This window comes from Chrysemys picta, chromosome 4, assembly GCF_011386835.1.
Source record: "Chrysemys picta bellii isolate R12L10 chromosome 4, ASM1138683v2, whole genome shotgun sequence".
NCBI lineage: Eukaryota > Metazoa > Chordata > Testudines > Emydidae > Chrysemys > Chrysemys picta.
Genome location: NC_088794.1, coordinates 62365995 through 62378032, shown reverse-complemented (window position 1 = coordinate 62378032; position 12038 = coordinate 62365995). Strand labels below are relative to the sequence as shown.

Here is a 12038-nt window from a genome sequence, read left to right as displayed (position 1 = left end):
TGCTGGGAGCCTCCGTGTCCTGGTTTGTCAGATGTCAGCACCGGGCACTGCCAACGGTGAGAATGGAAAGGTGGCTCCTGCTGAGGCTGGTGTGGAGCCTGCAGCTAAGCCAATGGGGGTCTGCTGCTGGGCTGTGAGTCCGGACCAGGCCACGAGCACACTGCTGAGAGCAGAGACTGCAAGTTTGGCAAAATGGTGATAAGGGGGGACTTCAACTAACCTGCTTAAATAGCATAGCAGCTCCAAATTCCTCAACCCATTCAACGATTGCTTCTTGCAGCAGGAGAGACTGACTTGTCAGTAACACGCAGGGGTTGGGTCAGGAAGTAATAGCAGCTTAGCCACTAAATAATGGTGGCCTGGCCTATTATCCAGTTCAGCATTGTAGGTTCGGTGCCAGAACCTTTAGAAAGGAAAATTCTACCACAGTGAGACAGCTCATTGCAAAGGCCCTAAACTCAAAAATGAAGGAAGTAAAATTCTTCATGTGGCATAGATGCTACGTAAGGAAACAATAGGATAGTCTCTGAAGATGTGTGTACCGCTGAACAAAGAGAAGCAGCAGGGCAAGAAGTAAACTATCTGGCTAAAGGTCAGGGGGCTTGAGGTTATCTGAGCCAAGAGCTCCTTTGCAATGTGGAAATCTAGCCCCAGTGAAGCCAATATCTGTGGCCTGCATTGTGCAGGAGGTCAGACTAGATGATCATAATGGTCCCTTCTGACCTTAAAATCTATGATTCTATGAAAAAGGAGCATAAACTACACCTGGCAAGGTAAGTGGAATGAGCAGGGCTAAGCTAGAATTCAAAAAGCTAACACAAAACACACCTTCATTGTGGATGAGAAGCAGAAAGAGCTAGATCCACAAAGCTACTTGGGGCAAGTCGACACTACAGCTCTACATCAGCACCACTGCAGGACATGTGGTGCAGACCCCCTGTGCCCAGGGGAGAGCGCACCCCCAACGGCATTATTACGCCACCTTGGTGAGAAGCAGAAGCTATGTTGGTGGGGGAGCATCTCCTGTGGACAGCGTGACACTTGTCTCGCTTGGGGAAGGGGGGTGGCTTTTACACTCCCCTGAGCGACATAAGGTATAGCGACTTAGGCAGCTTAGCATCTCAGGGCAGGTCTACACTGTCCACTCAAACCCATGACTGAGCTGCTGCTGGGGCCTTAATGCAACCCTACAGCTAATGAGCTGCACAGAGCCCTCTGTGAAGCCACCCTGGTAGCATTCTCAGACTAGGGCTTCCCACCCCAGTCCCACAGGTGTTCTCTGAGCATGCCCGGACAGGAATGTGGATGTGCATACAGACCCTGGCGTAGGGGGAGAAAATGGGGAACCCTGGGAATAGAAGGGCAGAACCGCTGGTCTGGGGAGAGAGTGTATGGACCCCTGGTATGAGAGGGAGGGAGGAAGGAAGGAGGTGGCCACACACAGAGCCCAAAGCATGATGGGAGGAGTTGCGGGGAGTCCCTAAAATAAAGGGGGATGGGAGGGAGAGAAATGGAGGCGTGTCAGGAGCCCCTGGCATGTGTGGAGAACCCAGCCTGCAGAAGTTAGGGAGCATGTGACCCTTAATGATGATGTGGAAATGTGAGGTGACAGAATTTACACCTAGATCCACAAAGAGACTTCAGTGCTGAATTGTTTGTTCAAGCCCCTCTGACAGTTGGTTCTCAAAAACACCACTGAGCTACCCCCTAACCCCTGAGGTGCTTAAGTTCCACTGGTGGGCCTGACCCAACCCATGGCTGAACACGTGACCCCTCATGCTGAAAATGCAGCCCTGCCAGCCTCGACGCAGGATTCTCAACTCGCGTTAACCTGCCCATCTCAGCAGCAGAGCCTGATTCTGCAGGTGTTCTGGGAACATGCCTAAGACCTGGTGGCTGTCTGTCACAAGGGATGGCCGGAGGGTGTCTGTGCCCCAGTTTAGTGGTCAGGACACTCACATGGGCTGTGGGAGACCCAAGTTAGATTCCTGCTCTGCCAGATTTGGAGCACCTGCTTGAAGCCAGCTCTCCCCCAGCCTGAGTGAGTCCCCTCTCCGCCAGGCTCTTGGTGGTTTTGTGTCAGAAAGGTCTGGGTCACAGGTGTAGTTTGGGAGGGGGGGCGCACTGCAAGCCTCAGGCAGGTGTGGGATTTGCCTCCCCTCATGCGGCTCTGTTGGCCCCTCCAAACATAGAAGTCAGACCTATGCTTTGGGTGTTGTCTGGTAGGGCAAGGGCTGGCCTGGTATTCAACTCCAGGTGAGGGTTCACAGGTGAGAATCCCAAGTGCAGGGAGCTGCCTCCTGCCTGTCTGTCAAGGGGAGTTAGGCACCCAAATATCTCTGCATTTCACCCCTGGCTGGCTCCGATGCACCCTGCTTGGCTGGCTGGCCTCTGAGGACCCTTCCTTAGGTGCCCAATTCTCTCCGTGGTGAGGATTCCACTCTGTAGCAGGGCACTGGGAGTTAGGTGCTGCAATACCTACATGAATTTAGCATTTAGTTCTGTAGATCGGTCAGGACTAGAGGGCCATGAGCAACACCAGGGTGATCGAACCAAGCTAGGTGAATGAGCAACATGATAGCAGATTAAATTCAGGTGATGCCTGCTGAAGGGGAAATGTGTCATCAGAATGGATGTTGATAAATTGCAGAGGGTTCAGCAAAGAGCTACAAGAGTGATTAAAGGATTAGAACACCTGCCTCACAGTGAGAGACTCAAGGAGCTCCATCTATTTAGTTTAACCAAATGAAGGCTAAAGGGTAACTGGATCACAGTCTGTAGGTACCTTCTCGGGGACCCAAAATGTGATAATGAGCTTCTGTTTGAGCAGACAAAGGCAGAGTGCGATCCACTGACTGGAACTGAAGCTAAACAAATTGAGACTGGAATGAAGGTGCAAATGTTTAACAGTGAGGGAATTAACCATGGGAACAACTCACCAAGGATCATGGTGGATTGTCCATCACTGGCAATTTTAAATCAAGATTGTCTGTTTTTCTAAAAGCTCTGTTCAAGTTCAAACAGGAATGAAGTCACGACAGTCCCATGGCCTGTGTTATACAGGAGGCCAGCCCAGATATGCCCAGCTAGGTCCTCTGGCCTTGGAAGCTATGAACACACTTCAGCGGATCCAAAATTAACTGTCACTTGAGGAAAAAGACTGGTTCATCCCAGTGCACACCTCACTGCACACACCATCTCACTGTGCAGCTGTGGCCAAACGAAGCACACAAAATATTAGGCGGTAAAAGGAACAGGATGGAGAGTAATAAAGAGAATATCATTATTAGTAGCAACTGCACAAGTGGTGCAGTAATGAGGGAAAAAGGTTCAGCAATATAAAGTAAGGTGCTAAAACAGAAATGTATAAGTAAAAGAAAAGTCTGTAAAGGGTTTAGGGAGACATCACACATATTTTAGCCATTCGGTAGCTTTGGAGTCAGCTGTGTGGAGTCTGGAAAGGCAGGCCAGCACAAGATGAGCAGCCATTCAGTAGGTATGCAGCATTGCTCACTGCATTGCAGCTACAGAGGGCTGTTCTTGAGACCCCAGGTATGGTCATTTGCCTCTGAACTGGGGAACAATGCTGCTTTGTTGTTGTCCTGCACGCTGAGAGAGCCCTGGGGAGAAACGAAAGCAGCAAACAGCAGGCCGAATTTAGACAATCCGGATCCCAGTTATGGTGGTACTGAGTGGTACTCATTAGTTCTTCACTCTCCATTTGTCAACTCAATATTATAATGCCATTATATAAATAAATACTGTGTGTGGTACTAGTCCCCCAGCTCAGAAAGGATATTGAAGCAGCAGAGGGGGTTCAGAGGAAGGCAAGGAGAATGAAGTGGGACTTAGAAAAACTCTCCTCCAAAGAGAGGTTGAAAAGCCTGGGATTATTACAGTAGAAAGGTGACAAATAGAAGCAGACATGCTAAAAATATACAAACTAATGCCTGGTCAAGAGAAGGGAGAATGGGATCTTCTGTTCTCTCTGTCATACCATAAGGAAAAGGGACAGTCAATGCAATTAAAAGGATGCAAATTCAAAACTGATAAAAGGAAATACTTTTTTTACACAGCATGTAATTAAACTGCAGAACTCACTGCTAGAGGAAGTTACTATTTAGCAATACTCAAAGGGAGCTTGGGCATGTATGTGGCTAATGACAAGTGTTAGAATAGTTTGCTTTAAAAATAAAGTTTTGGCTGAGCTAAAACGTTCTGCTTCAGGTCTTGAATGGATCTGATTACACAGAGACTTTCATGGGCGGGAGGGTGAGATGCGGCAGAATATACGCTGTTTGCTACAGCAGGGTTCCTACACCTTCCTCTGAAGTAGCTGGTTCTGGCCTTGGGCAGCAACAGACCACTGGGCTAGGTGGGCCTTGGGGATGATCCATCTGGCCATTCCTGTATACCTAATTGCATGAGAGCAAGTGTTGTTTACCTTAGCCCCAACAGGTGGGCTGGGGGCATTACAGCCCCAGTGCAGCCCCAGCTACACCATGGGGCAGTCTGGGCCTGCCTGAGTCACAGCCTCTCCCAGTGCTGCTCTGCACATGGGGCACTAACCTTGAGGCTGGTACAGCATGTCCCTTCCACCCCCGACTCTGCCAGTGTTGCGAGCAGGACCATGGTCCATCAGGCTGCTCCACCCCATGTCACCCCATTGAGTTCCATAGAGAGGATGCAGCCTGCGTGTTGCAGGTGTGAGCAATGCCTTTGTATAGCCACACCAGTGAGGACAGCACAGACTGGGTGATATCATGAGACAAGGCTCCTACCCTGAAGCACTGGTAGGGTACATAAGTGACTCCCAGGGTGGGGGGTGTCTCCCTGCCACCCCATCCTTTCCATTGTCCCTGAACTACTGCCCCCCAGCCCCTGGGCTGCCCTTGCCGCTGTGCAGAGGGTGCTGGTTGCTGCCAGGCCACAGTCCCCCACAGGTGATGGAGCCCTGGTTCTCCCATGCTGCTGTACTCTGTCCCTTCTCCTCCGGAGACACTTTTCTGGGGCCTCCTGCCCTGATCTATAAGGCCCCACAAGCTGCTTTGCTCCCCAAAGCTGTAGGCCAGGCTTGCTCAGGCACAGGCCTATCCTCTGTCAGCCCAAGCTACAGGGTCACCTGGCACCCACCCCAATATACACTGGTATTTTTAACTAACATCCTCTGCCAGAGGCAGGGCTCAGGCTATGGGCACAACTGGCCTGCCCTTCTGCACCTTGGCATGGTCTAACCCTGCCCTAGCCAATGGGCCAGATAGCTTCTTTGCTGGAGGCAAGGAAGGTGCTTTGCCACTTGGGCCCTAGCTTTCAGTGAACTCTGATCCTCTCCCACACTGCTCTCAGCCCTATGGCCGTCTCTATTCTGGTAGCTTTTGGCACTCTGCCACCATTGCATGCTGTGGCCTAGAGTGGGCACTTGTCTGCCCCTACTTGTAACTGAGCTAGAGGAGCACCTCAGCCTGGTCTATGCTATAGCTACCAGGAGCAGGAGCTTGCTTGAGAAGTGTCAGTGCATTTGTCTCATCCACCCCCTGCATCTCCCCACTTAAAGCTAGTGCTCTTTCTTACCTGTGCATCTACTGCTAATCTCCAGTCCTGGTAGAGTGATGCCCAAGTGGGTGTGACCTGCTGGCTTCCCACTGGGCATGTGGCAGGGGTGTATTGGCACCTCCATTTTCTGCAGCAAAGGCTGTCCCATGTATATGTGCCCAGAGCATGGCCTCACCTCTGCTCAGCATCAGGGCTGCCCCTGTCTGTCCATCCACAGGGTCTTCATGTTAGTGTGGGCAGTGGGGCAGTTGAGTCCTGCTGGCAGAAATGGGATCACTCTCGGTGTTTACTTCAGCAGGGTGAGATGGGTTGGCCATGGAGAGGGGGCATCCAGAGCAATTGATGTACTCAAGTGGGATAAGCAAATATCTAAGAATGCATGGTGTGATGGAGACAGCTCAGCAGGTTACTGTGTTCCTGACCTTTGTCCCTTCATCAGCAAATCCCCGACATGCTCTGCCCACCAGGTGCTCCAAGAGCAACTCATTAGGGGGGAGAGAAGGCAACTGCCACACCCTTCTCCTAGCATTGCCTCAGCCTGTGCAGAGTCCAGAAGATTCCTTGGGGGTGAAGCACTACTGGTCTGTGCATGTCTCAACAATACCATTTCTTCTCTCATGACCCCAGCTCTTAGGCTGTGTTGAGCCCAGAAGCAGTCATTTCATGACCCCAGCTCTTAGGCTGTGTTGAGCCCAGAAGCAGTCATTCATAGTGCTGGGAGATGCAGTCCCCTTCAAAAAGTTTGTTTTACCATCAAAAGTGGAAGCCACCCCCAAATTACCATGGAACACCCACCATCCCTGCTTCACAAACCTTCAGATTTGGCTGCAGTTTTTTGGGTATCAATGCAAGACCCCCCAGCCTTTAGTTATGGCAATAAGGAACTTCCCTTCTCCCCTGTGGGGTCATCCTCTTAAAAGCCAGCACCAAGTGTCTCAGACTGGCCCCCCAAAGACTTTCAGCTGTGTGACACACTCCAGGAGCTGCTGCTGGAGGGCTTGTAACTGTTCATAGACAGGGGGCTGCTACTGAAGAACTATTTGACAGTACTTCCTCCTTGCTGTTTTGGCCTTGATCCATTGTGGTTACTCATAGACATAAATTAGAGCCAGGGTGTGTGTATACACCACACACACACACCCCCAACCAACCACAGGGTAGAATTGAGATGGTATGGATATCTCAGCTAGGCAGTTTCCTACCTTAACATATTTAGATTCTTAAATTTAACCTTAAATTTAAAATCTCCCTTTATAATTTTTGTTTCTGGGATAATTACACATCCCAAACATATTTAAATAGGCAAGATTGGATAACCTACACCCAAGAGTTTGAAAAGACTGGCCAATAAATTCTGTGAACCACCAATGTTGATTTTTAATAGATCTTGGAACACTGGTTATTTTTTCAGTCCTCTGGAAATTCCCCAATCTCATGCCAATATTTTAAAATGGTAAATGGCACAATCTAGATACCTACAGGCTGGTGAGCCTGACATCCATCCTGAATGAAATCATGGAAAGTATCATAGAAGATGCCTTCAGGAAAGAGGTAAAGGATGGCAGCATAATTGATGCCAAGCACCATAGTTTTATGCAAAAATGGGACTTGTCAAACAACCCTGATGTTTTTCATGAGATTACAAATTTGGTAGATAAATGTAACTGTGACACAATGTATGCAGTCTTCTGTAAGGCATCTGACTGCATGACATTCCAGTTAAAAATCAGACTATTCATATCAATTTAGTGCACATTAAACAGATTAAAATCTGATACATTGCAAAAAGTAAATGTTGATAGAGAATCAATCAGTGGGTGAGGCTTTTAATAGGGTCCCACAGTGATCAATCATTGGTCCAACATTATTCCATATCTTTATCAATGGTCTGGAACAAAATATAAAATTATTGCTGGTATATGTTTGCTGGGGTCACAAAAATTGGTGGAGGGGTAAATAATGATACAGGTCAGTTCTACAGAGCAATCTGACTCACTTATGCTGGATTTTTCTAGAAAAGATGTTTTAATACCACCACATGCAAGATCATACATTTAGGAACAAGGAATATAGGGCACACATACTGGATAGGTGGGGGGCTTTAAGTGATTCTTAAAAGGACTTACAGGTCACCGTGAACAATAAACTGACCATGAGTTCCTTTGATGTAGCTAAAGCTATGTCTACACTGCAATCACACCGTGACCAGACAGACCCAAACTAGCTAGCGCAGAGCCTGCCTGCAGCCCTGGGTAATTACTTGGGAGGCTGGTTTGCAGTGAAGCATGACTTGCTGCACCCTCATTGCTCTGGGACCTGAGCTGAAGGTCAATAAATTCATGCTGGAAATAAGGAGCAAATTTTTAACAGTGAGGCTAGTTAAACATTGCAACAAATTATCAAAAGATATACTGGATTTTCCATCACTTGAAGTCTTTCATCAGGAATGGGCAACTACCAGCAGCTCATTTTATCTGGCCCATCACAGCCCAGTTTGGAGCAGGCATGGTGGGGGGAGGGCCCCACCTGTGAGCAGATGCCACAGCCTCACATGATATAGAACAGGTGCTCATTCTCCAATCCCCGCATCACACTCCTCCAGGAGGAGAACCCATTTCTCCCACATCACACACCATGGCTTCTCAAATGGGTTGTAGTGGTCAACTACTGTCTTAAAGTTACCCTTCTCGATTTTAAATCAAGATTGAATGTCTTTCTAAATGATACACTAACTCAACCAGAAATTATGGGCCCGATGCAGAGATAATGGGGTGAAATTCTGTGGCCTTTGTATGCAGCAGGCCAGACTAAAAGATCACAGTGGTCCCTTCTAGCCTTAAAATCATGAATTCCTGTAAGACTTTTTTAAAACATTGATATATACTCTGCCTTAACTCCACTCATCAGTTTAGGACTGAGTTTCTTTTTTTAATTATTAAATTGTTCATATATGGAACAGTAACCAAGAGACCCAAAGAGAATTCAACCATGTGATATAATTTCAGATTAGAAACATCAACCTGAAGTCAATTTTATAAAATGTTAGCTTTTAGAGCCCGAGTCAGCTGGCAGTTTTGTCTCACTCACACAGCATAGCTCACTCCACTTTCCTCCTCTTCCTGTTGAGTAGCTCTAGTCTCATGGATTTTCAGTTTGGTTGGGTTTATTTATGAAGCGTTTGACCAAAAATAACCTTCCATCCTATTCTTCATAGCTGGGAGTTTCTCCTTCAGCAGAGGTGGGTACATAAAATCTTTAGAGAACTCCCAAAGAACTGCCCTCTAACAATGGGACTAAGGTCACAAGCTGCCCTTTGCAAAGATGGCCATTATCTATCATTGTTCCCAATGGGAATGAAGCCATGCTGCTTCAGAAAGGATGGTGGTATACTCCACCACCTACAGTCATGAGGCACTAAGGAGCAGGTACATGAGGTGTTAACCATCTTTTCTATGGCCTCAGTCAGCAAAAAACTTCAGTACTTTGGGAATGAGTTCTCAGTCCACCTTTAGTTTCTGTCTTGCTTTATCAAAAATAAATGTGTTTTGCACAACTGATCATCACAAAGCTCAGTTAAAAAGAGGAAGGAGATTTTAAAATTCAGAATATATCTTACACTCCACATACTTGGTATTTGCACGAATATTTATTATAAACTATTTTTTCCCATTTTGTACATGAGCATCTTAGATACATTGTAATTATCTGACATTCTTTTTTCTATTTAAGCAAGCATGATCACTTACTAGTACCAATCCACAAAGAAGATATGGCTGACTAAACACACTGTGCTTATTTGAGTACAGCATTTGTTCCAATCCTTTTAAAAATGACCCATTTCAAGGCTCAGACTCACAGACAAGAAAGATTTAAAAAATATGCATTATAGACACTATGTATTTACATTTTCTTGCTCAAATGAGCTATAAGCTACAGTCGAACCTCACTAATTCCCATTAATGACAGAAAGAGATCCAGTGTGCAAGCTACTACATTTCAAACATTCGTAACTAAAGTTCCAAAACCCAAGGATACTGCATCACAAAATCGAGTCTCTCATCCCCACCCAACACAGAGATGTAGTGTCATTTTAATTATTTATTATGCTATTTCATATACTAGTATGGTAAAACAGTTTTGTAAAAATAATGAAGTCCTTGCGGTCTCATACTGTAACACACTACCATCACATCTTTGAGCAGTGGAGTAAGGCAAACACTTTTATGCATTATAAAAGCATGCAAATCACTGAAGTCCGGCCCATGTTCAAAAACAAGAAAAATATTTTCTTTCCAACTGCACCTGAGGAAATCAGTAACTTTTTATTAATGCAAATGGCACACTTTCATCAATACAGAACTTTCCTTCTGAAGTATTTTGAGCATTACACACCAGTAACACTAAGAGTAAGGTCAGTAATCAAGGCACAGTAGCCCTGTAGGGAAGAGAATTCTGGAACAGGCACCTTTTATAAGCAAGATATTTTACTTATAATTGGGATTTAATTTGTGTGGAGAGAAATACTTTATGCGGCACAAAGAGTTACAAAAAAATGTATTACTCTTCATTGGCTCAACACACAATATCCTCCCCAAAATTCACCTCAGGAGTGTTGATTGGAACTCATGTAGATGAATGAATTTTCTTAAAATAAACGGAAATGCTCAGTATTATGACCTAAATGTGATACTGATTGTGAAGAGAGAGGATAAGTTCTATTGTTAATGGTTAAATAATAGTTAATACCTAAGGCTAAGATTTTGTCATGGATATATTTAGTAAAAGTCAGGGACAGGTCATAGGCAATAATTAAAAAAAAAAAAAAAAAAAAAAAAAAAAACACGGAAGCCCATGACCTGTCCCTGACTTTTACTAAAAATATCCATGACAACATTGGGAGCCTAGGCATCTGCAGGTGGGCTGGGAGCTCCAGGGTCCCCTTCCACTGGCGGCTCCAAGCCGCCGGGGTTTCCCCCAGTTGCCCACAGCGGCCGGAAGCTCCAGGGGTTCCCCCTGCTACTGCAGCGGCGGGGAGCTGCGGGGATCCCCAACGCCACCTGCTGTGGACGGGAGCTGCAGGGATCCCCCGCGCCGCCTGTGGTGGCCAGGAGCAGCAGGGGGCTCCTGCATCTCCCTGCCTTCACAGGCGGCAGGAGACCCTGCAGCTCCCGGCCAGTGCTGGCTGAAGTCACGGATTCCGTGACTAAATTGCACTCTTGTTAATACCACACTTCAGAGAAATTCATTTCATTCCATATCCAAAGTAGTACAGCATTCTGTTTGGTCCTCATCTTAAGCATTAATGTGTTATGTCAGACATATCAACTTTACAACAATGGAATCCTATGATGAATAAATATATTTATGATATTCTAAAAGTTCTCTTGTGCATCTTTACAATGAAAAAGTGCTAAGTGTCCTCTTGCCATAGTTTGCACAAAGAGGTCTACCGTACACTTCCAGTTTTCTGTATCTTGGTTTTCCAGCATTTTATAAATGACAGCTCACATGTACAATATGAAACAGTAGAACAATGTAATCATTGATATTGCCTATAATCTCCAAATGGGGAGGGCTGCAACTGGGAGGGATCATCTGAAAATTGAGAGCCTGTTAAAGGGAAGAAAATAATTAATTAAAGCAAAAGGAAGATTAATAGAACAGTGATTTATGACAAAATATTAAGATACACTTTCAAAGTATTGTCTGTTTGCATAAATCCTTTCTGGATTAGCAGGACCAAGAATAAAGAAGGCTTTCCATGTACACAGTCTCTTTCATTCAATGAAATCAAAGAGCTGTACCCACTAAAATAAAGCCTCACTCGTGCAAGGCCGGTTATGTGTTTTCATCCCCATTTACAGACGGGAGACATGCGGTACAGAGAGATGAAAGGAAAGATTTTCAGAATTACCTGCATAAATTTAGAAGCCTAAATCCCAATGACTTCCAATGGGATTTAGGCACTTTGCCCAATATCAGTTAGCCAGTGTAGCTGAATGAATACTACTATGGACCCCTGACTTCTAGGACTTGGCTCTGACCACTACATGCACATGTTTTTATTATTTAGACACATGCAGTGTAAGACAGGTAAACAGATAATGCTCCTTCACTAATAACTCTCACATGATTTACAAGAAACTGCAGAATTGGAATTAATTTGCAAACTAGACACCATTAAATTAGACTTGAATAAAGACTGGTCATTACACAAAGTAAAAACTATTTCCCCATGCTAATTTTTCCCCTACTGTTACTCTCACCTTCTTGTCAACTGTTGGAAACGGGCCATCCTGATTATCACTACAAAAGTTTTTTTCTCCTGCTGATAACAGCCCACCTTAATTGATTAGTCTTGTTATAGTTGGTATGGCAACACCCATTTTTTCCATGTTCTCTGTGTGTGTGTGTGTGTATATATATCTTTCTACTGTATTTTCCACTTCATGCATCCAATGAAATGGGTTTTAGCCCACGAAAGC

The 12038-nt window shown here is 45.7% G+C and overlaps 1 protein-coding gene across 1 annotated transcript in view; it reads right to left on the bottom strand.

The window, feature by feature from the left end:
• Positions 1-9180: 9180 nt before the first annotated feature.
• The window catches only part of TIMM17A (translocase of inner mitochondrial membrane 17A), a 28095-nt gene continuing 25237 nt past the window's right edge, over positions 9181-12038 (bottom strand). Inside the window, exon 6 of the mRNA XM_005311016.5 lies at positions 9181-11163. Coding sequence (XP_005311073.2) covers positions 11093-11163 — 71 coding nt within the window. The 3' untranslated portion in view covers positions 9181-11092. The remainder of the gene's footprint in view (positions 11164-12038) is intronic.